The sequence below is a fragment of the Pleurodeles waltl genome, chromosome 10 (assembly GCF_031143425.1).
Source record: "Pleurodeles waltl isolate 20211129_DDA chromosome 10, aPleWal1.hap1.20221129, whole genome shotgun sequence".
Lineage (NCBI taxonomy): Eukaryota > Metazoa > Chordata > Amphibia > Caudata > Salamandridae > Pleurodeles > Pleurodeles waltl.
The window spans coordinates 266,817,145-266,843,656 of record NC_090449.1 but is presented as its reverse complement, the minus strand read 5'-3'; the positions used below and the strand labels follow the sequence as shown (position 1 = coordinate 266,843,656).

Below are 26,512 nucleotides of genomic sequence, written 5' to 3'. Positions count from 1 at the left end.
TCCACATGTCCATGTCCACGTCCGTCCACATGTCCACGTCCACATGTCCACGTCCACATGTCCACGTCCACATGTCCACGTCCACATGTCCACGTCCGTCCACATGTCCACGTCCGTCCACATGTCCACGTCCACGTGTCCGTGTCCGTGTCCGTCCACGTGTCCACGTCTGTGTCCGTCCACGTGTCCACGTCCGTGTCCGTCCACGTGTCCACGTCCGTGTCCGTCCACGTGTCCACGTCCGTGTCCGTCCACGTCCGTCCACGTGTCCACGTCCGTCCACGTCCGTCCATGTCCGTCCATCCACACGTCCGCGTCCGTCCACACGTCCGCGTCCGTCCACGTGTCCGCGTCCGTCCACGTGTCCGCGTCCGTCCACGTGTCCGCGTCCGTCCACGTGTCCGCGTCCGTCCACGCGTCCGTCCACGCGTCCGTCCACGCGTCCGTCCACGCGTCCGTCCACGCGTCCGTCCACGTGTCCGTCCACGTGTCCGTCCACGTGTCCGTCCACGTGTCCGTCCACGTGTCCGTCCACGTGTCCGTCCATCCACACATCCGTCCGTCCATCCACACGTCCACGTCCGTCCGTCCATCCACACGTCCACGTCCGTCCGTCCATCCATCCACACGTCCACGTCCGTCCATCCACACGTCCACGTCCACGTCCGTCCATCCACACGTCCACGTCCGTCCGTCCATCCACACGTCCACGTCCGTCCGTCCACACGTCCACGTCCGTCCGTCCATCCATCCATCCATCCATCCATCCATCCATCCACACGTCCACGTCCATGTCCGTCCACATGTCCATCCACACGTCCACGTCCGTCCATCCACATGTCCACGTCCACGTCCGTCCACATGTCCACATGTCCACGTCCACGTCCATCCACATGTCCACATGTCCATCCACATGTCCACGTCCATCCACATGTCCACGTCCATCCACATGTCCACGTCCATCCACATGTCCACGTCCATCCACATGTCCACGTCCATCCACATGTCCACGTCCATCCACATGTCCACGTCCATCCACATGTCCACGTCCACGTCCATCCCCATCCCCATCCCCATCCCCATCCCCATCCATATGTCCACGTCCATGTCCATCCCCATCCCCATCCCCATCCCCATCCATATGTCCATCCCCATCCCCATCCATATGTCCATCCCCATCCATATGTCCATGTCCATCCCCATCCCCATGTCCATGTCCATCCCCATGTCCATGTCCATCCCCATCCCCATGTCCATCCCCATCCCCATCCCCATGTCCATCCCCATCCCCATCCCCATGTCCATCCCCATCCATATGTCCATCCCCATCCCCATCCATATGTCCATGTCCATCCCCATCCATATGTCCATGTCCATGTCCATGTCCATCCCCATCCATATGTCCATGTCCATGTCCATGTCCATGTCCATGTCCATCCATATGTCCATGTCCATCCCCGTCCATGTCCATGTCCATCCCCGTCCATGTCCATGTCCATCCCCGTCCATATGTCCATGTCCATCCCCGTCCATATGTCCATGTCCATCCCCGTCCATATGTCCATGTCCATGTCCATGTCCATCCCCGTCCATATGTCCATGTCCATCCCCGTCCATATGTCCATGTCCATGTCCATCCCCGTCCATGTCCATCCCCGTCCATATGTCCATGTCCATCCCCGTCCATATGTCCATATGTCCATATGTCCATATGTCCATATGTCCATATGTCCATATGTCCATATGTCCATGTCCATATGTCCATGTCCATATGTCCATGTCCATATGTCCATGTCCATATGTCCATGTCCATATGTCCATGTCCATGTCCATGTCCATGTCCATGTCCATGTCCATGTCCATGTCCGTCCCCGTCCATATGTCCATGTCCATGTCCATGTCCGTCCCCGTCCATATGTCCATGTCCATGTCCGTCCCCGTCCATATGTCCATGTCCATGTCCGTCCCCGTCCACATGTCCATGTCCATGTCCGTCCCCGTCCACATGTCCATGTCCATGTCCGTCCCCGTCCACATGTCCATGTCCATGTCCGTCCCCGTCCACATGTCCATGTCCATGTCCATGTCCATATGTCCATGTCCATGTCCATGTCCGTCCCCGTCCATATGTCCATGTCCATGTCCGTCCCCGTCCACATGTCCATGTCCATGTCCGTCCCCGTCCACATGTCCATATGTCCATGTCCATATGTCCATGTCCCCGTCCACATGTCCATGTCCATGTCCGTCCCCGTCCACATGTCCATGTCCGTCCCCGTCCACATGTCCATATGTCCATGTCCATATGTCCATGTCCATATGTCCATGTCCATATGTCCATGTCCATGTCCATGTCCATGTCCATGTCCATGTCCATGTCCATGTCCATGTCCATGTCCATGTCCATGTCCATGTCCATGTCCGTCCCCGTCCATATGTCCATGTCCATGTCCATGTCCATGTCCATGTCCGTCCCCGTCCATATGTCCATGTCCATGTCCATGTCCATGTCCATGTCCGTCCCCGTCCACATGTCCATGTCCATGTCCGTCCCCGTCCACATGTCCATGTCCATCCCCGTCCCCGTCCACATGTCCATGTCCATCCCCGTCCCCGTCCATCCCCATCCCCGTCCACATGTCCATGTCCATCCCCGTCCCCGTCCATCCCCATCCCCGTCCACATGTCCATGTCCATCCCCGTCCCCGTCCATCCCCATCCCCGTCCACATGTCCATGTCCATCCCCGTCCCCGTCCATCCCCATCCCCGTCCACATGTCCATGTCCATCCCCATCCCCATCCCCATCCCCATCCCCATCCCCATGTCCATCCCCGTCCCCGTCCATCCCCATCCCCGTCCACATGTCCATGTCCATCCCCATCCCCATCCCCATCCCCATCCCCATCCCCATGTCCATCCCCATCCCCATCCCCATCCCCATCCCCATCCCCATGTCCATGTCCATCCCCATCCCCATCCCCATCCCCATCCCCATCCCCATGTCCATGTCCATCCCCATCCCCGTACCCGTCCACGTCCACGTCCACGTCCATGTCCATGTCCATGTCCATGTCCATGTCCATGTCCATGTCCATCCCCATCCCCATCCCCATGTCCATGTCCATGTCCATGTCCATCCCCATCCACATGTCCATCCCCATGTCCATGTCCATGTCCATGTCCATCCCCATCCCCATCCACATGTCCATGTCCATGTCCATGTCCATGTCCATGTCCATGTCCATCCCCATCCCCATCCACATGTCCATGTCCATGTCCATGTCCATGTCCATGTCCATGTCCATGTCCATGTCCATGTCCATGTCCATGTCCATGTCCATGTCCATGTCCATGTCCATCCCCGTCCATGTCCATCCCCGTCCATCCCCATCCCCATCCCCATCCCCATCCCCATCCACATGTCCATGTCCATGTCCATGTCCATGTCCATGTCCATGTCCATGTCCATGTCCATGTCCATGTCCATGTCCATGTCCATGTCCATGTCCATGTCCATGTCCATGTCCATGTCCATGTCCATGTCCATGTCCATGTCCATGTCCATGTCCATGTCCATCCCCATCCCCATCCACATGTCCATGTCCATCCCCATCCACATGTCCATGTCCATCCCCATCCACATGTCCATGTCCATGTCCATCCCCATCCACATGTCCATGTCCATGTCCATCCCCATCCACATGTCCATGTCCATCCCCATCCACATCCACATGTCCATGTCCATGTCCATGTCCATGTCCATGTCCATGTCCATGTCCATGTCCATGTCCATGTCCATGTCCATGTCCATGTCCATGTCCATGTCCATGTCCATGTCCATGTCCATGTCCATGTCCATGTCCATGTCCATGTCCATGTCCATGTCCATGTCCATGTCCATGTCCATGTCCATGTCCATGTCCATGTCCATGTCCATGTCCATGTCCATGTCCATGTCCATGTCCATGTCCATGTCCATGTCCATGTCCATGTCCATGTCCATGTCCATGTCCATGTCCATGTCCATGTCCATGTCCATGTCCATCTCCATCTCCATCTCCATCTCCATCTCCATCTCCATCTCCATCTCCATCTCCATCTCCATCTCCATCTCCATCTCCATCTCCATCTCCATCTCCATCTCCATGTCCATGTCCATGTCCATGTCCATGTCCATGTCCATGTCCATGTCCATGTCCATGTCCATGTCCATGTCCATCCCCATCCCCATCCCCATCCCCATCCCCATGTCCATGTCCATGTCCATGTCCATGTCCATGTCCATGTCCATGTCCATGTCCATGTCCATGTCCATGTCCATCCCCATCCCCATCCCCATGTCCATGTCCATGTCCATCCCCATCCCCATCCCCATCCCCATCCCCATCCCCATGTCCATCCACATGTCCATCCCCATCCACATGTCCATCCCCATCCACATGTCCATCCCCATCCACATGTCCATCCCCATCCACATGTCCATCCCCATCCACATGTCCATCCCCATCCACATGTCCATCCCCATCCACATGTCCATCCCCATCCACATGTCCATCCCCATCCACATGTCCATCCCCATCCACATGTCCATCCCCATCCACATGTCCATCCCCATCCACATGTCCATCCACATGTCCATCCCCATCCACATGTCCATCCCCATCCACATGTCCATCCCCATCCACATGTCCATCCCCATCCACATGTCCATCCCCATCCACATGTCCATCCCCATCCACATGTCCATCCCCATCCCCATGTCCATCCCCATCCCCATGTCCATCCCCATCCCCATCCCCATCCCCATGTCCATGTCCATCCCCATCCCCATGTCCATGTCCATCCCCATCCCCATGTCCATGTCCATCCCCATGTCCATCCCCATCCCCATCCCCATCCCCATCCCCATCCCCATCCCCATCCCCATCCCCATGTCCATCCCCATCCCCATGTCCATCCCCATCCCCATGTCCATCCCCATCCCCATGTCCATCCCCATCCCCATGTCCATCCCCATCCCCATGTCCATCCCCATCCCCATGTCCATCCCCATCCCCATGTCCATCCCCATCCCCATGTCCATCCCCATCCCCATGTCCATCCCCATCCCCATGTCCATCCCCATCCCCATGTCCATCCCCATCCCCATGTCCATCCCCATGTCCATCCCCATCCCCATGTCCATCCCCATCCCCATGTCCATCCCCATCCCCATGTCCATCCCCATCCCCATGTCCATCCCCATCCCCATGTCCATCCCCATCCCCATGTCCATCCCCATGTCCATCCCCATCCCCATCCCCATCCCCATCCCCATCCACACGTCCATCCCCATCCACACGTCCATCCCCATCCCCATCCACACGTCCATCCCCATCCACACGTCCATCCCCATCCACACGTCCATCCCCATCCACACGTCCATCCCCATCCACACGTCCATCCCCATCCACACGTCCATCCCCATCCACACGTCCATCCCCATCCACACGTCCATCCCCATCCACACGTCCATCCCCATCCACACGTCCATCCCCATCCACACGTCCATCCCCATCCACACGTCCATCCCCATCCACACGTCCATCCCCATCCACACGTCCATCCCCATCCACACGTCCATCCCCATCCACACGTCCATCCCCATCCACACGTCCATCCCCATCCACACGTCCATCCCCATCCACACGTCCATCCCCATCCACACGTCCATCCCCATCCACACGTCCATCCCCATCCACACGTCCATCCCCATCCACACGTCCATCCCCATCCACACGTCCATCCCCATCCACACGTCCATCCCCATCCACACGTCCATCCCCATATGTCCATCCCCATATGTCCATCCCCATCCCCATATGTCCATCCCCATCCCCATATGTCCATCCCCATCCCCATATGTCCATCCCCATATGTCCATCCCCATCCCCATATGTCCATCCCCATCCCCATATGTCCATCCCCATATGTCCATCCCCATCCCCATATGTCCATCCCCATCCCCATATGTCCATCCCCATCCCCATATGTCCATCCCCATCCCCATATGTCCATCCCCATCCCCATATGTCCATCCCCATCCCCATATGTCCATCCCCATCCCCATATGTCCATCCCCATATGTCCATCCCCATCCCCATATGTCCATCCCCATCCCCATATGTCCATCCCCATCCCCATATGTCCATGTCCATCCCCATGTCCATGTCCATCCCCATGTCCATGTCCATCCCCATGTCCATCCCCATCCACATGTCCATCCCCATCCACATGTCCATCCCCACATGTCCATCCCCACGTCCATCCCCATGTCCATCCCCACATGTCCATCCCCACATGTCCATCCCCACATGTCCATCCCCACATGTCCATCCCCACATGTCCATCCCCACATGTCCATCCCCACATGTCCATCCCCACATGTCCATCCCCACATGTCCATCCCCACATGTCCATCCCCATCCCCATATGTCCATCCCCATATGTCCATCCCCATATGTCCATCCCCATATGTCCATCCCCATATGTCCATCCCCATATGTCCATCCCCATATGTCCATCCCCATATGTCCATCCCCATATGTCCATCCCCATATGTCCATCCCCATATGTCCATCCCCATATGTCCATCCCCATATGTCCATCCCCATATGTCCATCCCCATATGTCCATCCCCATATGTCCATCCCCATATGTCCATCCCCATATGTCCATCCCCATATGTCCATCCCCATATGTCCATCCCCATCCCCATATGTCCATATGTCCATCCCCATATGTCCATCCCCATCCCCATATGTCCATATGTCCATCCCCATATGTCCATCCCCATCCCCATATGTCCATATGTCCATATGTCCATCCCCATCCACATGTCCATCCCCATATGTCCATCCCCATCCACATGTCCATCCCCATATGTCCATCCCCATCCACATGTCCATCCCCATATGTCCATCCCCATCCACATGTCCATCCCCATATGTCCATCCCCATCCACATGTCCATCCCCATATGTCCATCCCCATCCACATATGTCCATCCCCATATGTCCATCCCCATCCACATATGTCCGTCCATATGTCCATCCCCATCCACATATGTCCATCCCCATATGTCCATCCCCATCCCCATCCCCATATGTCCGTCCATATGTCCATCCCCATCCATATGTCCATATGTCCGTCCATATGTCCATATGTCCGTCCATATGTCCATATGTCCATATGTCCATATGTCCATATGTCCATATGTCCGTCCATATGTCCATATGTCCATATGTCCGTCCATATGTCCATATGTCCGTCCATATGTCCATATGTCCATCCATATGTCCATATGTCCATCCATATGTCCATATGTCCATGTCCGTCCATATGTCCATATGTCCATCCATATGTCCATATGTCCATGTCCGTCCATATGTCCATATGTCCATGTCCGTCCATATGTCCATGTCCGTCCATATGTCCATGTCCGTCCATATGTCCATATGTCCATGTCCGTCCATATGTCCATATGTCCATGTCCGTCCATATGTCCATGTCCGACCATATGTCCATATGTCCATGTCCGTCCATATGTCCATGTCCGTCCATATGTCCATGTCCGTCCATATGTCCATGTCCGTCCATATGTCCATGTCCGTCCATATGTCCATGTCCGTCCATATGTCCATGTCCGTCCATATGTCCATATGTCCATGTCCGTTCATATGTCCATGTCCGTTCATATGTCCATGTCCGTCCATATGTCCATATGTCCATGTCCGTCCATATGTCCATATGTCCATGTCCGTCCATATGTCCATATGTCCATATGTCCATGTCCGTCCATATGTCCATGTCCGTCCATATGTCCATATGTCCATGTCCGTCCATATGTCCATATGTCCATGTCCGTCCATATGTCCATATGTCCATGTCCGTCCATATGTCCATATGTCCGTATGTCCGTCCATATGTCCATGTCCATCCATATGTCCATATGTCCATGTCCATCCATATGTCCATGTCCGTCCATATGTCCATGTCCGTCCATATGTCCATCCATATGTCCATCTGTCCATCCCCATCCATCTGTCCATCCCCATCCATATGTCCATCCCCATCCATATGTCCATCCCCATCCATATGTCCATCCCCATCCATATGTCCATCCCCATCCATATGTCCATCCCCATCCATATGTCCATCCCCATCCCCATCCCCATCCCCATCCCCATGTCCATCCCCATCCCCATGTCCATCCCCATGTCCATCCCCATGTCCATCCCCATCCCCATGTCCATCCCCATCCCCATGTCCATCCCCATCCATATGTCCATGTCCATCCCCATCCATATGTCCATGTCCATCCCCATCCATATGTCCATGTCCATCCCCATCCATATGTCCATGTCCATGTCCATCCCCATCCCCATCTCCATGTCCATGTCCATCCCCATCCATATGTCCATGTCCATCCCCATCCATATGTCCATGTCCATCCCCATCCATATGTCCATGTCCATCCCCATCCATATGTCCATGTCCATCCCCATCCATATGTCCATGTCCATCCCCATCCATATGTCCATCCCCATCCCCATCCATATGTCCATCCCCATCCCCATCCATATGTCCATGTCCATCCCCATCCATATGTCCATGTCCATCCCCATCCATATGTCCATGTCCATCCCCATCCCCATCCCCATCCCCATCCCCATCCCCATGTCCATCCCCATGTCCATCCCCATGTCCATCCCCATGTCCATCCCCATGTCCATCCCCATGTCCATCCCCATCCCCATGTCCATCCCCATCCCCATCCCCATGTCCATCCCCATCCCCATCCATATGTCCATCCCCATCCATATGTCCATGTCCATCCCCATCCATATGTCCATGTCCATCCCCATCCATATGTCCATGTCCATCCCCATCCATATGTCCATGTCCATGTCCATCCATATGTCCATCCCCATCCCCATGTCCATGTCCATCCCCATCCCCATCCCCATGTCCATGTCCATCCCCATGTCCATGTCCATCCCCATGTCCATGTCCATGTCCATGTCCATCCCCATCCATATGTCCATGTCCATCCCCATCCATATGTCCATGTCCATCCCCATCCATATGTCCATGTCCATCCCCATCCATATGTCCATCCCCATCCCCATCCATATGTCCATCCCCATCCCCATCCATATGTCCATCCCCATCCCCATGTCCATCCCCATCCATATGTCCATCCCCATCCATATGTCCATCCCCATCCATATGTCCATCCCCATCCATATGTCCATCCCCATCCATATGTCCATCCCCATCCATATGTCCATCCCCATCCATATGTCCATCCCCATCCATATGTCCATCCCCATCCATATGTCCATCCCCATCCATATGTCCATCCCCATCCATATGTCCATCCCCATCCATATGTCCATCCCCATCCATATGTCCATCCCCATCCATATGTCCATCCCCATCCATATGTCCATCCCCATCCATATGTCCATCCCCATCCATATGTCCATCCCCATCCATATGTCCATCCCCATCCATATGTCCATCCCCATGTCCATCCCCATCCCCATCCCCATGTCCATCCCCATCCCCATCCCCATGTCCATCCCCATCCCCATGTCCATCCCCATCCCCATGTCCATCCCCATCCCCATGTCCATCCCCATCCCCATGTCCATCCCCATGTCCATCCCCATCCCCATCCCCATGTCCATCCCCATCCCCATGTCCATCCCCATCCCCATGTCCATCCCCATCCCCATGTCCATCCCCATCCCCATGTCCATCCCCATCCCCATGTCCATCCCCATGTCCATCCCCATCCCCATGTCCATCCCCATGTCCATCCCCATGTCCATCCCCATCCCCATCCATATGTCCATCCCCATCCCCATCCATATGTCCATGTCCATCCCCATCCATATGTCCATCCCCATCCCCATCCATATGTCCATCCCCATCCCCATCCATATGTCCATCCCCATCCATATGTCCATCCCCATCCATATGTCCATCCCCATCCATATGTCCATCCCCATCCCCATCCATATGTCCATCCCCATCCCCATCCATATGTCCATCCCCATCCATATGTCCATCCCCATCCCCATCCATATGTCCATCCCCATCCCCATCCATATGTCCATCCCCATCCATATGTCCATCCCCATCCACATGTCCATCCCCATCCACATGTCCATCCCCATCCACATGTCCATCCCCATCCACATGTCCATCCCCATCCACATGTCCATCCCCATCCACATGTCCATGTCCATCCCCATCCACATGTCCATGTCCATCCCCATCCACATGTCCATGTCCATGTCCATCCCCATCCACATGTCCATGTCCATCCCCATCCACATGTCCATGTCCATGTCCATCCCCATCCACATGTCCATCCCCATCCACATGTCCATGTCCATCCACATGTCCATGTCCATCCACATGTCCATGTCCATCCACATGTCCATGTCCATCCACATGTCCATGTCCATCCACATGTCCATGTCCATCCACATGTCCATGTCCATCCACATGTCCATGTCCATCCACATGTCCATGTCCATCCACATGTCCATGTCCATCCACATGTCCATGTCCATCCACATGTCCATGTCCATCCACATGTCCATGTCCATCCACATGTCCATGTCCATCCACATGTCCATGTCCATCCACATGTCCATGTCCATCCATATGTCCATGTCCATCCATATGTCCATGTCCATCCCCATCCATATGTCCATGTCCATCCCCATCCATATGTCCATGTCCATCCCCATCCATATGTCCATGTCCATCCCCATCCATATGTCCATGTCCATCCCCATCCATATGTCCATGTCCATCCCCATCCATATGTCCATGTCCATCCCCATCCATATGTCCATGTCCATCCCCATCCATATGTCCATGTCCATCCCCATCCATATGTCCATGTCCATCCCCATCCATATGTCCATGTCCATCCCCATCCATATGTCCATCCCCATCCATATGTCCATGTCCATCCATATGTCCATGTCCATGCCCATGTCCATGCCCATGTCCATCCCCATGTCCATGTCCATCCCCATGTCCATCCCCATCCCCATCCCGATCCCCATCCCCATCCCCATCCCCATCCCCATGTCCATCCCCATCCCCATCCCCATCCCCATCCATATGTCCATGTCCATGTCCATCCCCATCCCCATCCCCATCCATATCCATATGTCCATCCCCATCCATATCCATATGTCCATCCCCATCCATATCCATATGTCCATCCCCATCCATATCCATATGTCCATCCCCATCCATATCCATATGTCCATCCCCATCCATATCCATATGTCCATCCCCATCCATATCCATATGTCCATCCCCATCCATATCCATATGTCCATCCCCATCCATATCCATATGTCCATCCCCATCCATATCCATATGTCCATCCCCATCCATATGTCCATGTCCATCCCCATCCCCATCCATATGTCCATCCCCATCCCCATCCCCATCCCCATGTCCATCCCCATCCCCATCCCCATGTCCATCCCCATGTCCATCCCCATGTCCATCCCCATGTCCATCCCCATCCCCATGTCCATCCCCATCCCCATGTCCATCCCCATCCCCATCCCCATCCATATGTCCATCCCCATGTCCATCCCCATCCCCATCCCCATCCCCATGTCCATCCCCATCCCCATCCCCATCCATATGTCCATGTCCATCCCCATCCCCATCCATATGTCCATCCCCATCCCCATCCCCATCCCCATCCCCATCCCCATCCCCATGTCCATCCCCATGTCCATCCCCATGTCCATCCCCATGTCCATCCCCATGTCCATCCCCATGTCCATCCCCATGTCCATCCCCATGTCCATCCCCATCCCCATCCCCATGTCCATCCCCATGTCCATCCCCATGTCCATCCCCATGTCCATCCCCATCCCCATGTCCATCCCCATCCCCATGTCCATCCCCATCCCCATGTCCATCCCCATCCCCATGTCCATCCCCATGTCCATCCCCATCCCCATGTCCATCCCCATCCCCATCCCCATGCCCATGTCCATGCCCATGTCCATCCCCATGTCCATCCCCATCCCCATCCCCATCCCCATCCATATGTCCATGTCCATCCCCATCCCCATCCCCATCCCCATCCATATGTCCATCCCCATCCCCATCCCCATCCATATGTCCATGTCCATGTCCATCCCCATCCCCATCCCCATCCCCATCCCGATCCCCATCCCCATGTCCATCCCCATCCCCATCCCCATCCCCATCCCCATCCCCATCCCCATCCATATGTCCATCCCCATCCCCATGTCCATCCCCATCCCCATCCCCATGTCCATCCCCATCCCCATCCCCATCCCCATCCCCATCCCCATCCCCATGTCCATCCCCATGTCCATCCCCATGTCCATCCCCATGTCCATCCCCATCCCCATCCCCATCCATATGTCCATGTCCATCCCCATCCCCATCCCCATCCATATGTCCATGTCCATCCCCATCCCCATCCCCATCCCCATCCATATCCATATGTCCATCCCCATCCATGTCCATCCCCATCCATATCCATATGTCCATCCCCATCCATATCCATATGTCCATCCCCATCCATATGTCCATGTCCATCCCCATCCCCATCCATATGTCCATCCCCATCCCCATCCCCATCCATATGTCCATCCCCATCCCCATCCCCATCCATATGTCCATCCCCATCCCCATCCATATGTCCATCCCCATCCCCATCCATATGTCCATCCCCATCCCCATGTCCATCCCCATGTCCATCCCCATGTCCATCCCCATGTCCATCCCCATCCCCATCCCCATCCCCATCCCCATGTCCATCCCCATGTCCATCCCCATGTCCATCCCCATGTCCATCCCCATGTCCATCCCCATCCCCATCCCCATCCCCATCCCCATGTCCATCCCCATGTCCATCCCCATGTCCATCCCCATCCCCATCCCCATCCCCATCCCCATGTCCATCCCCATGTCCATCCCCATGTCCATCCCCATGTCCATCCCCATCCCCATCCCCATCCCCATCCCCATGTCAATCCCCATCCCCATGTCCATCCCCATCCCCATCCCCATCCCCATCCCCATGCCCATGTCCATGCCCATGTCCATCCCCATGTCCATCCCCATGTCCATCCCCATCCATATGTCCATCCCCATGTCCATCCCCATGTCCATCCCCATGTCCATCCCCATGTCCATCCCCATCCATATGTCCATGTCCATGTCCATCCCCATGTCCATCCCCATCCCCATGTCCATCCCCATCCCCATGTCCATCCCCATGTCCATCCCCATCCCCATGTCCATCCCCATCCCCATGTCCATCCCCATGTCCATCCCCATCCCTATGTCCATCCCCATCCCCATCCCCATCCATATGTCCATGTCCATGTCCATCCCCATCCCCATCCCCATCCCCATCCATATGTCCATCCCCATCCCCATCCCCATCCATATGTCCATGTCCATGTCCATCCCCATCCCCATCCATATGTCCATCCCCATCCCCATCCATATGTCCATCCCCATCCCCATCCATATGTCCATGTCCATCCCCATCCATATGTCCATCCCCATCCCCATCCCCATCCATATGTCCATGTCCATGTCCATCCCCATGTCCATCCCCATCCCCATCCCCATGTCCATCCCCATGTCCATCCCCATGTCCATCCCCATCCCCATGTCCATCCCCATGTCCATCCCCATCCCCATGTCCATCCCCATCCCCATCCCCATGTCCATCCCCATGTCCATCCCCATGTCCATCCCCATGTCCATCCCCATGTCCATCCCCATGTCCATCCCCATGTCCATCCCCATGTCCATCCCCATGTCCATCCCCATGTCCATCCCCATATGTCCATCCCCATCCCCATGTCCATATCCATATGTCCATCCCCATCCCCATGTCCATATCCATATGTCCATCCCCATCCCCATCCATATGTCCATCCCCATCCCCATCCATATGTCCATCCCCATCCATATGTCCATCCCCATCCATATGTCCATCCCCATCCATATGTCCATCCCCATCCATATGTCCATCCCCATCCATATGTCCATGTCCATCCCCATCCATATGTCCATCCCCATCCCCATCCATATGTCCATCCCCATCCCCATCCATATGTCCATCCCCATCCCCATCCATATGTCCATCCCCATCCCCATCCATATGTCCATCCCCATCCCCATCCATATGTCCATCCCCATCCCCATCCATATGTCCATCCCCATCCCCATCCCCATCCCCATGTCCATCCCCATCCCCATGTCCATCCCCATCCCCATGTCCATCCCCATCCCCATGTCCATCCCCATCCCCATGTCCATCCCCATCCATATGTCCATCCCCATCCATATGTCCATCCCCATCCATATGTCCATCCCCATCCATATGTCCATCCCCATCCATATGTCCATCCCCATCCATATGTCCATCCCCATCCATATGTCCATCCCCATCCATATGTCCATCCCCATCCATATGTCCATCCATATGTCCATCCCCATCCATATGTCCATGTCCATCCCCATCCCCATGTCCATCCCCATGTCCATCCCCATGTCCATCCCCATGTCCATCCCCATGTCCATGTCCATGTCCATGTCCATCCCCCATCTCCATCTCCATCTCCATCTCCATCTCCATCTCCATCTCCATCTCCATCTCCATTCCCCATCTCCATCTCCATCCCCATCCCCATATCTATCTCCATCCCCATATCTATCTCCATCCCCATATCTATCTCCATCCCCATATCTATCTCCATCCCCATATCTATCTCCATCCCCATATCTATCTCCATCCCCATATCTATCTCCATCCCCATATCTATCTCCATCCCCATATCTATCTCCATCCCCATCCCCATATCTATCCCCATCCCCATATCTATCTCCATCCCCATATCTATCTCCATCCCCATATCTATCTCCATCCCCATATCTATCTCCATCCCCATATCTATCTCCATCCCCATATCTATCTCCATCCCCATATCTATCTCCATCCCCATATCTATCTCCATCCCCATATCTATCTCCATCCCCATATCTATCTCCATCCCCATATCTATCTCCATCCCCATATCTATCTCCATCCCCATATCTATCTCCATCCCCATATCTATCTCCATCCCCATATCTATCTCCATCCCCATATCTATCTCCATCCCCATATCTATGTCGTTATACATATCTGAGCGGGCTGCTCTGGAAAACCATGGAAACTGGTAGGAGCAAAGCTGGATGACCTCTAAGGAGCTCCCAGAGTGTGTGGAAACATACAACCAATGTAGCTTGACACAGGTAGTGTCCAGGCCAGTACAGTACACGGGTAATATGGCTTCCCCGCACTTACGAAATCCAGTGCAATGGAACTAGAGTTCATAGGGGCAACTCTGCTCATGCAGGGGTGACCTCACACAGGGCAGGTTCACCCTGCCCTTTGGGCTGGAAAGGCCTACCACAGGGGTGACTTACAGTGACCTGATGTAGTGACCTGTGGTGAAAGGGTGCATGCAACTTTTCATGCAGGCTGCAATGTCAGGCCTGCAGACACATTTAGCATGGGCTCCCATGCTGTAGCCCATGGGGGACCCCTGGTGTGCCAACCCCTGGGTACCTAAGCACCATATACTAAGGACTTATAAGGACACACCACAATGCCAACTGTGGAGTGCACAAAGGTCCTAGGCAACCACATTTAGAGGGAGAGAGCACAATCACTGGGGTGCTGGTTAGCAGGAGCTCAGTGAGAGCATCTAAGCACACTGATAGCAGGCAAAAAAGCAGGGGAACCCATGCCAAAAAAGGTACTTTCCTACATATATTTCTTTTGAAGCCTGGAAGGTTTAGGTTTAGCTGTGGCTGGAGTGATGAACAAGTCCATTGCGTGCTCTAGGAGACTCGAGACTAGGGGGAGAAGGGGTCTCGTAGCAGTGTGCTGGTGTAATGTTTCAAAAATTACCAATGTGGATGGTGTGGATCCCGCCATCGGTGTATTTAGTTTTGCCACCCCACTGACCAGAACCTCTTGAAAGGTGTTTATATCAGTGATTGGAGAGACTCGAGGTGGTGATGAGTGTCAAAGTGGGAGAGTAGTCTCTGGTAGAAAACAAGTCTGTATGACATCAATGAGTGGGATCTTGATATACGGAGAGACCTATGGCGGTGGTGATGTATGGAAGCAGTATAAGATTGCCTAGATGAGCGATGGCTTGAGTGATGTCTTGATCTGGAGCACGTTGGAGTTGAAGACGCTGGCTGCGCTACATGAGGAGGGACTAGGAGTAGGAAGTACCAGTGGAGGAAGTGGCAAAGTAGTTGTAGTCTGTGGAGGAGCTGATGGAGGAAATGGTGATGGTAACTACCAGCAAAGGGGAAGTTTCTGTTGAATAAATCCTTCTCTTCTATTCCTCCTCGGCGTAGACAAACTTCTCGACATCAATCTTTCACATCGTATCAATGGCGAACCTGCACCCCTCAACAAAGAAGAACTTTAACGTTGTCACATACGAAGCCTCGATGGCTTGTCATCTCTTGATGTTGACTGGTTTCGGGACAGCGTCGTCGCTTCCTAGGCATCAAACTGGTCCTTGATGGCGAACATGTAGGAGATGCTGCACGCCTCTGCGTTGATGTCCTCAACGTCGACAGGGACCGGAGTGGTTTCTGGCCAGAAACACTTCTCTGACCTTTCGCATCCACTGGAGGTTGAAGGGAAATCATTGGTGAAAGGCTGAACTTCCCCTCACTCTGAGGTCCCACTTGTCTTCTTCAGTCTTTTTTTGCTTGCAGGCAAATCTTCTGTGACGCAGAGTTCACCTGGAAAACATTTTGCAGATGCCGCAGGCATCAGGCAGATGAGATGAAGGAAGGCAGCTGATACAGACCTCGTGTGGGTCTGTTATGGCCTTTTTCCTGACAAAGCAAGGACACTTGTCAAAAAGTGAAGGTATTTGGAATGAACAAATACTATAGTTTTTAGAATTTTACAGAAAATGGTAGAAAAAACAGGAGGTGCTAAAAGACGTTAAGAGTTGTATATTTTTACAAGATATTTTTGTGAAAAAAAACTAATAGGTGGAGTTCAATGCAGAGTCATGTCAGCAGGAGCCAGAAAAATAGAACTGAAGCAACTGCCACCTGCTGAGCATGTTGGGATGCTGGTGGTCTCTGGATTCTTAAAGAAACAGTCTATTTTCACCATATATTGACAGCCTATGGGGCTATTCTATCCTGCATTTCCTAATTTCTACCATAAAAGGGGATTGAGGAGGAGATTTGTGCCGTTTTCTAATCATCCTAAATTACACTTAAATATTAAGTATTGGACCTTTTGTGATTTCACGATGAAGAATCAGGTCTTTTCAGCCTAGGTATATAGGCTGCATTATCTGTTACTATCGTATGTGCTTCCACAGGCCTGCAGTAAGAAAGCAGAGATTCGACATTTAAGAAGATACATTGAAGAGATGCTCCGGGGTCCCTGCATGTGGGCAGTGCTATTCAGTGCTTATGATTACACATGGAAATATCCTATGAGAGAAACCATGTTGCAGTGGGAGCCCTCCCAACTCGTTTCAGTTCCAAAGTAGTCCTGCAGCAGTTCTGGAGGCCAGGAGAAGAGTCTTGCAGAGTTCCTGGTGTACAGTCTTGCTTGACGAAGCTTAGGCCCCACGCTAAGGTGAGCCATTAAACCCTAAAAGGGGGTTGGAAACACTCTGCAGTGACCCACATATCAGGGATGTCATCTACCTGGCCTAACCAGTCATATGCTCCCAGGGGGGCTCTGCCTACCTTGTTTCCAAGACGGCAGAATCAACCAACCACCAGGCAGAGCTGAAGACTGGAGGGCGTTACCACACGTTCGACAACCCGCAATTCACAACAATGATCGATGATTCTGCCTCTGTGAGACATACCCCTGATCCTATTTCAATTGTCAACATCTCATCTGTTATCCTGAATCCTGATCAAACTAATATCCTCAAAAAAGGTCTAGGGTTTGTTCCCACCGCACTACCTGACTTTACGCAACTCCATATTAGTCTATTCAAGTTCATACGCAAATGCAAACTATACAAGTATTTCTATGACACCAATACCCCATCTCCGGTTGCCACTGCTCTGTGCAACACCTCAAGTTCCATGTGTATTAAAGATGTTAAGGACATTCAAACTCTGCTGTCAAGCAAGCATAAGAAGGGTCCCCTGCCACCACTCTCGGAGATTCTTGCTGACTTGAACATAGCCTTAAATACCAGGATACTCAGTGGCTTGAGAACCACCTCAAAATTTACACCTGTCATCCCTAGAGACTATGCAATTGATTCTTTCTACAATAAAATGACCAGTGATCTTTATCATATGGAGGAACAACATCTGCTAGGACATAAGACTATCTCCTTGCACATCACTACTAAAGCAGAAAAACAGGCTTTACACTCACTCGGGACTTGTAACGACATTGTAATCAAGGAAGCCGATAAGGGAGGGAACATTGTTATTATGGACAGAGCAGATCATATCTCAGAATTGGATCGCCAACTATCGGATAGCACCGCCTATCAGAAACTTAATTCCAACCCTATGTTGGGGGTTAATAGATGTACTCAACAAAAACTGCAAACATTCCTGAATCTTGATCTCATCTCAGATGTGGAGTTTAAATATCTTTACAATAGTACACCCATCTCGCAATGTATATATATATATCTTACCAAAGTTACACAAATCAGGTAATGTTTTGGTTTTCCCTATTTATTAGATATTCCCCCTGTTCAGGTTTGCAAGTTTCTCTTTACGCCTGGTCTATGGTGGGCTCCTTTCATGTGCTTTATGTTCCCATTGTCACTCTGCCCTACAGGGTGGGCTTATCAGGGCCCTAAACATACCATCCCTCAAATTCCGGATGTCTTTGATGTATGCAGTCCTTGCACCATAGAGGACCTTCGCTTTCCTGCTCAATAAGGGACAACATTGGATACATTTGTTCTCAACCATCTTTATGGTACGATTGAGATAGTTTCTCGATTATCCTTGGGGGACCATTTTTGGGACGCAATCATATGGCCTGTCTGCACACTAATTTTCTGCTCATGGTGGCACGTGTGACTGAGGGATTTTTGTAAAATGTTCTCTCGGCGCTAATGTAGTCTAGATTCACTCCTTAGAAATTTCCCCCTTTTTTTAAACGTAATATTCACATGGTGATCTGTATACTCTCACCAACCAGTGTATCTATCTTTCTCACTTTTCTACTTTTCACCTGCACTTTTTGGTGGTTATCCACGATTAGTCTTAAAACACTACCCAGCATGGGAGTATCTCTTTCTCAGATTTTCTCGGCACTCTCAATGGCTATATACTTTTGGAAAATATTTTCCTTTTTTCCACTGTTAACCAACCACTTTGTGTTTTTGACGTATTTTATACCTACCAGATGGTAGTTTTGTTATTTGTAAGAGATACCATCTTCCCCTTGTTTCAGCCTTGAAAAAGTCAGTGTGGACGAAACACGTGTTGGCTGTCTCTGAACATTGATATGATATTTCTCAACATAAGGAAATAAAGAAATCTGCATTTTTCTTCATTGTGGACTTACTACTCGGAGTGCCCTGGTTCTGTTTTGTTTTCACTTTGTATGTACAGCACGGCACAGAGGAGGTATCTTGCTATCCTTCTTTGTTCTGTGCACATCGATACCCATGGTGGTTGGGTATTTACACCAGGCTGGCACCCTCCTCATGACTGCCTTTTCCACATGAACTTTGTTGCTTTTCGTTTCAGATGTGCGATATATAAGCATCAACCACCTTGCAGTAATTTTCACTATTTGAAAATCTGAGGGATGCAGCCTCTCTTGGGAGTGTTTTAGAGGGTGCTGTTGTCCAACTGGTCATAGTTCAAGTTAGGTCCTCTTTTTAAGAAGGGCATAGATAAGTTATTCAAGTGACTGTTCATTGTCATTAGGGCCCATGGTAATGACACCTACTGTTATATTATGGTACAGTGTAACTCCCACTTCAACAACTGGGATTGATACAAGCATGTGAATCTATGACAGATCCAATGCTAGAGAAAAGTTGTACTTCCTCAAAAATGACTTTCAGATCATCCCCAAGTACTGTGCCTATTAATATTAATGTCCCTGCTGGAAAAATCTCATTCTTAGAACCTCTCTTAGCACTCGCTGTCAGCAACGGATATCTCTGAAAGACAGACGTCTCTTGAGAATGCTAGAATTCTCTGTATAGTATGAATTATGATTACTTTTGGTGTACCTCCACTCCCAGCAAAATATTTTAAAGCGCGGGCGGCAGGATAACACTTCAGTAAATGGACTGTAAAGCCTAACTGGAATACTAAATGAATCACTTTGGGTGAGCTGGCAGTATAAACAAATTCTTCTGTACCAGCTAATCATCTACTCATCGGAACACTGAACTGCTTTCCACATTTTCAGCCCCTACAGCTGAACACTAAGGTAACACTCTTGGGGCAGTTGTATTCCACAACCTTAAGGATAAAATACCACATACTTTTGAGAGTTCAGTGTTGAAATATGTATCATTTAGATTTAATATTGCTACGTAGCCTTGCTCCAAAATCTGGGTTTACATCTGCCGTAATCCTTAACACTATTGTCTTGCTGTGTTTAATGGCCTAAAGTACAATGCAGTGCTGTCTTGTTTGGAAATGTAAAATAAACCCATCGAACACATTAATTTCCCATCCAACTGCAGTAGTTCAAGTCATCCTTTCTGGGAGAAAAACTGCACTTCATCCAAAAGCAGTGGGAATTTCATATTTTCATGTACTTTAATTTTAGTCAGCCATTTCTGTGCTAGGTAACCATTCTTTACACAATCCCTGTTGGATTGTATACAACAGAATCCCAGTGGTATTATATGTAACTCTAAATGCTCTGCAGTTCTACCTTTCAATGCTTTTCCTCAGACATCTTCCAACTGAGGTCCAAACAAAGACTTAAGTTTATGCAGTAGTGGGACCTCGTGGCCATTTGCCTGTTACTCTATCTCAGACACATTAAGGCTGCCTCTTTGAATGTGCTTGCTACATTGAACCTGCTACTGTGAAAACACATGTTATGGTATATCAATCTCTTGAAAAAGTCTACTCTCCTCGACAATAGCTTAGGCTTCTGGTTTAAATGCGAAGATACAATATCCTGCATATCTTGTAATAAAATAACAAATAACTGGCTGATAACTACACCTAGTCAATTCAAAGTAGATTTTACCTACTAGATTTAGTGTATACCTCCTAAATAGTAGAACCTTCCATTGCACTGTCATCCTCAGGAAGCTGATAATTGACTCCAATGCTTTGCCAATAGTAGTGGTTAAAATGTTAGCTAATTTATATGTGCCACAATGGTTATATTACCCAGTGTTCTTTCCCGTAGCCTCTATTCTTACTGTTTATGTCAAGTGGAAGACCACTTTTGCCACAGGATTTTCTGACCTTCCTGTGCTATACACATTAGGGGATCTAGCTCATTGTGTGAGCGAATGTCAAGCAACAGAATGAAATCTGCAGTACAAATGACAGCTCTTCCATAAATCACTGACCCTGAATACAGAGTTCTGTACTTGCTGTTATCACCTTGAGAAAAAAAACAGAACACTACAGTTTACCCCGAAACAGTATCGTAGTTGTTCACCATAAACACAAGCTGCAAGGATGACATCATATATATACACAGACAGAAATCTAATGTGGGGGAAAATAAATATTTCAATTTCTCTCTGGAGGTATGCACAAAATTATTTTTCGTGTTGGGCCTAAATATTAAAATAGTTTAAGTTATTACTTACCACTCTACATAACTCTTGCACATCATGCTGCATAAAACTGTCAAGTGTTTCCCACCTAAAAGAGATTAAACATAACCAGTTAAACAAAAGAAACTAAACTTCTGAGAAATACAAAATGTGTTACCCTATGTAATTGAGCTAAATCATTTAAATAGCACCACAGCATATTTTCTACAACCCTAAATAATGTGTCATGGTTTCATTAACTTTCTTCTTGTCCTTACTCTACAGATTCCTCACCTCGTCAAACCTGGAAGATGTGAGACTGGTCCAGAAAAACATGCAGTAGGTCTCCTAAGCTAACAAGAGACTCACGTTTCTAGTTATGGTTTTGGGAACTCTGATAATGACAGGGTCACACAAAACAACACTCCAAGCACCACAATCAATTATGGAGCTTTTGTGCATGCTTTCATGGACAAATTAGAATGATGATTTAGCCATGACGGCAGTATACAAAAATAGACTTATTTGGAACTTAATATAAACTTGAAGACCATTCCTCAGACAAGGGTTACATGTGTGATGGCAAATCTGAAGGTAATTAGAATATCCACCAGACTGTCACCAAAAAAAAAATTAACAAGTGTGTTTTTCTGATGAATAGCTCCACCCTTAGAATCCCCACCCTGTAAATCAATATGCAAGAAGTACTCCAAAGCAGGTGTGTGTGGTAAGAACGCCACTGAAAAGTCTTTAAGCACAGGCCTGGCATAATTAACATCCCTGTGGACTTGAAAATCAAGGCTGCACTGTCTAATATCTGTGTGGACCAAAGCTCATGCTGCAGCCCGACAGATGTCCAGAGCAGTAATGCCCTTTGACAATGTCAAAGATGAAGTCTTAATACCGATGGGAAGTGCCCTGATGCCTATAAAAGGCTTCTTCTTTGGGCAGCTCATACTTTAAGGCAAAGCAGATAATCCAGTGAGAGCGCTTTCTCATCACTTCCCCCTTATTCGTACCCCCAAAGCCAATGAACAGCTTACAGACAAAAGGATGGGCCCAGTTCTGTCAATGTAAAAACTAAGCACACTTAATATCCAAGCAATGTAGCCTCTCCTCTATGGAGGGTGAAGAGTACCGAAACATCTGCTAGTGATGGTGTGGTAACATAATAGGAAAACATGTTAAGCAAAAAGGATGCTGGTGTTCGAAGCACCAGGAAGAACCAGCTAAAAGAAGGTTAACAGAAAAGGCCAACGATTAACTGACTTCCTGGAAACAGGAGCAGTAAAACCTCTTTCCGTGTTGGGAATCTCAGAACAGCTCTGCATAGGCTCAAATTGAAAATCACCACAAGTGCTAGATCCAAATAAAGGTCCCAATGGAAACCTGTTACGGACATCTTAATAATCACTTCATAACAAGCAATTTCAACAAATAATTCAAAACCACTAAACAATCTCAGTCAGGAAGTAAACGTGCATCATGCACAAAGCAAAATCTTATAAAGCCAAAAAAATCAAACAATCGCGTGCCTTTAGCTTATAAAATTATTACCTGTCCCACTGCCTTATTAAAAGTGACAAGCAGCATGTACAAGGTGGTTTAGTGGAAGGACAGCATGCAGCGAGGATTATGCACCATTCAAATACCAAGCGCGCAAGGATGCATACATTTAAGATTCAGGTTTATCACCCTCCCCATCCCCCAGAGCGAGGGATACTAGCCAGGATGAAAGGAAGGAAGACAAACCATGAACCAGAGCAGATCCAGATATACAAATCTCAGTGCCAAGTATGGAGTAAGCAATGACAACTTTGTCTATAGAGTCCTACGTCTGCTTCCTTTGAACAAGATGAATTAGGAGAAAGAGGGGACACGGCAGACAGATAATGATTAAATTCCAAACACTAAAGAAAACTTCACAGAGCCCCTTGCTATAGGACACAAATAGCATGCTCCTGAGTGGTAAACAGGTCTGCCTAAAGTACACTCCAGATAGCAAATGTCGACTGAAACACCCCTTGATGGAAAAGTCATTTGTGACCTGCAAGAGGACATCTTCTGCGTTTGCCCAACCTCATGATTAGAGAATCTGCCAAATGATTGAGCGCAACAAAAAAATAGCCCAGTCCCACAATCTCAGATTCTAGAGATTGGATAACGCAGAAGCATGGCAGACCGCCTAGCAATCTTGGCGAAGAACTGATCCACTAGACCAAGGAAAGAAATACATGGAACACCACCCAAATCCGCTGCAACTGGAGCAGATCTGTCTCTTTTGCTCTGCAGGAGACCAGATACCTCCGACCTACATATGGCCAAAATAAATGATGACAAACAACTGTGATAACAGCCATGATAAGATAAAAGGATTTCCAACAGGCCAGTTAGTCATACACCAATCACCATAGAAGGCCCTGCAAGCCTCAACCCCTGGCACCACTCTTGCGCAGCATCCACAGGGCTGTCAGTTAAAACACTAACCACCACAGAAACATCCAATCTTTTTCACAGGGGGCTCAAGGAAAGGTTAACATTCTTAGAGTGAGAAAACCGCACCAATGATAAATTTCCGGGGGGGGGGGGGGGGGGGGGGGGTTCAGAGACGTAACTTGGAATGGTTGATAGAAATTGTCGAGCCCACCAGCCAATATATAACACTTTTGGTTTGATCAGACACCAGCTGCATTGAGTCCACCTTAACAGCCAGTCTCACACCAGATTATGTGCATCCTTGATCAGCTGAGAAAGGTTGCAACCACTGACCTTTCCTTTGTAAAGGCACAAGGAGAAACGAGCTAAGCATTACATCCAACACCTTGTTTGTAGCAGTTGACGTTCTCTGTGCAATGGGTTATCAGACGTGGTTATTGTTTTTCCTTCTGGAGGAGACCTAGCTTGGCAATTTAGGATGAACTGTGTAAGAAGTTGGCTCTGTATGTACTATTTCAAAGTAAGAAATAGCATGCACAGAGTCCAAGGGTTCCCCTTAGAGGTAAGATAGTGGCAAAAAGAGAATTCTAATGCTCTATTTTGTGGTAGTGTGGACGAGCAGTAGGCTTATCAGAGGGTAGTGTTAAGCATTTGTTGTACACACACTGACAATAAATGAGGAACACACAAAGACAATTCCAGGCCAATAGGTTTTTGTATAGAAAAATCTATTTTCTTAGTTTATTTTAAGAACCACAGGTTCAAGATTTACAAGTAATACTTCAAATGAAAGGTATTTCACTTAGGAACTTTGAATTATCACAATAGCATATACAGTTTTGGCAAAAATGGCAATAAGCTATTTTAAAATTGGACAATTCCTACAACCAGTCTATCCACCTAGCATTCCCCAGCGATTCTGGATGGTAAAATCTGGAGGCAAAGCCTCAGCATTTTCTGATGTCCACTGTGGCGAAAAGGTCGACAGAAGGTGTGCCCCACAAGCAGAATATATCGAACTACGTCTTCGTTCAGAACCTTCTCATCTAGAACCCTGCTGAGGGCATCCACTTGTACGTTCTGAACACCTGGAAGGTGAGTTGCTATTATCTTTATATTCCTGGCCAGAAGCCAGTGCCATATTGTCTGGGCCTCTTGAGAAGACAGTGGATTTGGTTCTCCCCTGCTTGTACGGGTTAATACATGGTGGTTGTATTGTCCGTCTGGACAAGCAGGTTGTCGGGTGTTGAAAGAAGGGAGAAAGGCCTTGAGAGCAAGGTGAACCGCATGTAGCTTGAGGAGATTAATGTGGTAAGACTTTTTTCTCGGAGACCAGAGACTTTGTATTTGTAGGTGATCCATCTGCGCTCCCTACCCAAGGAGAGGAGCATCCGTCATGATGGTCTGAGATGGAGCATGTGGACGAAAAAGCATTCCTTGTTGCAGATTGGTTGGATAGCACCACCAACTGAGGAATTTTATTGCATGGGTGGATAGACTGATTCTGTCTTCCCAGCTTCCGGTCCATTGATTCTATTGGTCGTCCAGGCATTCCTGGGGAGGTCGAATGTGGAGGCGAGCATTGGGAGTTAGGCAAATGCAGGAGGCCATGGATCCTAGAAGTGAGGAAACTGAGCGAACTGTGGGGCGATGGATAGTCTTCAGCACGTGGCACTTCTGTAGTATCGATAAGCAACATTCCTCCGAAGGATACACTTTTCCCTGCACCGTGTCTATGGTAGCTCCTAAATAGTGCAGTCTCTGGACAGGTTTAGTTGTAAACTTGAGAAAATTGACAAAGACCTAGGCTATACAGAAGATCGCATGTCCAATTGAAGTGCTGCTGGGCTTCTGGAAAGGTGGCTGTCTTGATAAGCCAGTCGTCCAGATATGGGTAGACAATTATTCGGTGCCTTCGAAGATATGCTGCTACGACAGCCATGCATATGGAGAAAGATCTGGGTGCTGACTTGAGACCAAATGGAAGGACAATGTATTGTTAGTGCTGTTTCCCCACCACAAATCGCACGAACTTGTGATGTTTTTTCGCAATGAAGATATGAAAGTAGGTGTCATGTAGGTCAACTGAGCAAAGCCAGTCCCCTTGGTGAATTTGGGGTTATATTTGGAGTAGGGCCAGCATCCTGAACTTTTCCTTTTTGATCCAATGGTAGGCAACCTTCAGGTCTAGAATGGGTCGGGATTCCTT

At 49.8% G+C, this 26,512-nt stretch overlaps 1 protein-coding gene across 2 annotated transcripts in view; it reads right to left on the bottom strand.

Annotated features, from left to right (window-relative positions):
• Positions 1-26,512, bottom strand: part of USP7 (ubiquitin specific peptidase 7) — a 1,253,379-nt gene that overhangs the window by 733,472 nt on the left and 493,395 nt on the right. For both annotated transcript variants that reach the window (XM_069210408.1, XM_069210409.1), the window contains exon 8: positions 21,922-21,976. In XM_069210408.1, coding sequence (XP_069066509.1) covers positions 21,922-21,976 — 55 coding nt within the window. The remainder of the gene's footprint in view (positions 1-21,921; positions 21,977-26,512) is intronic.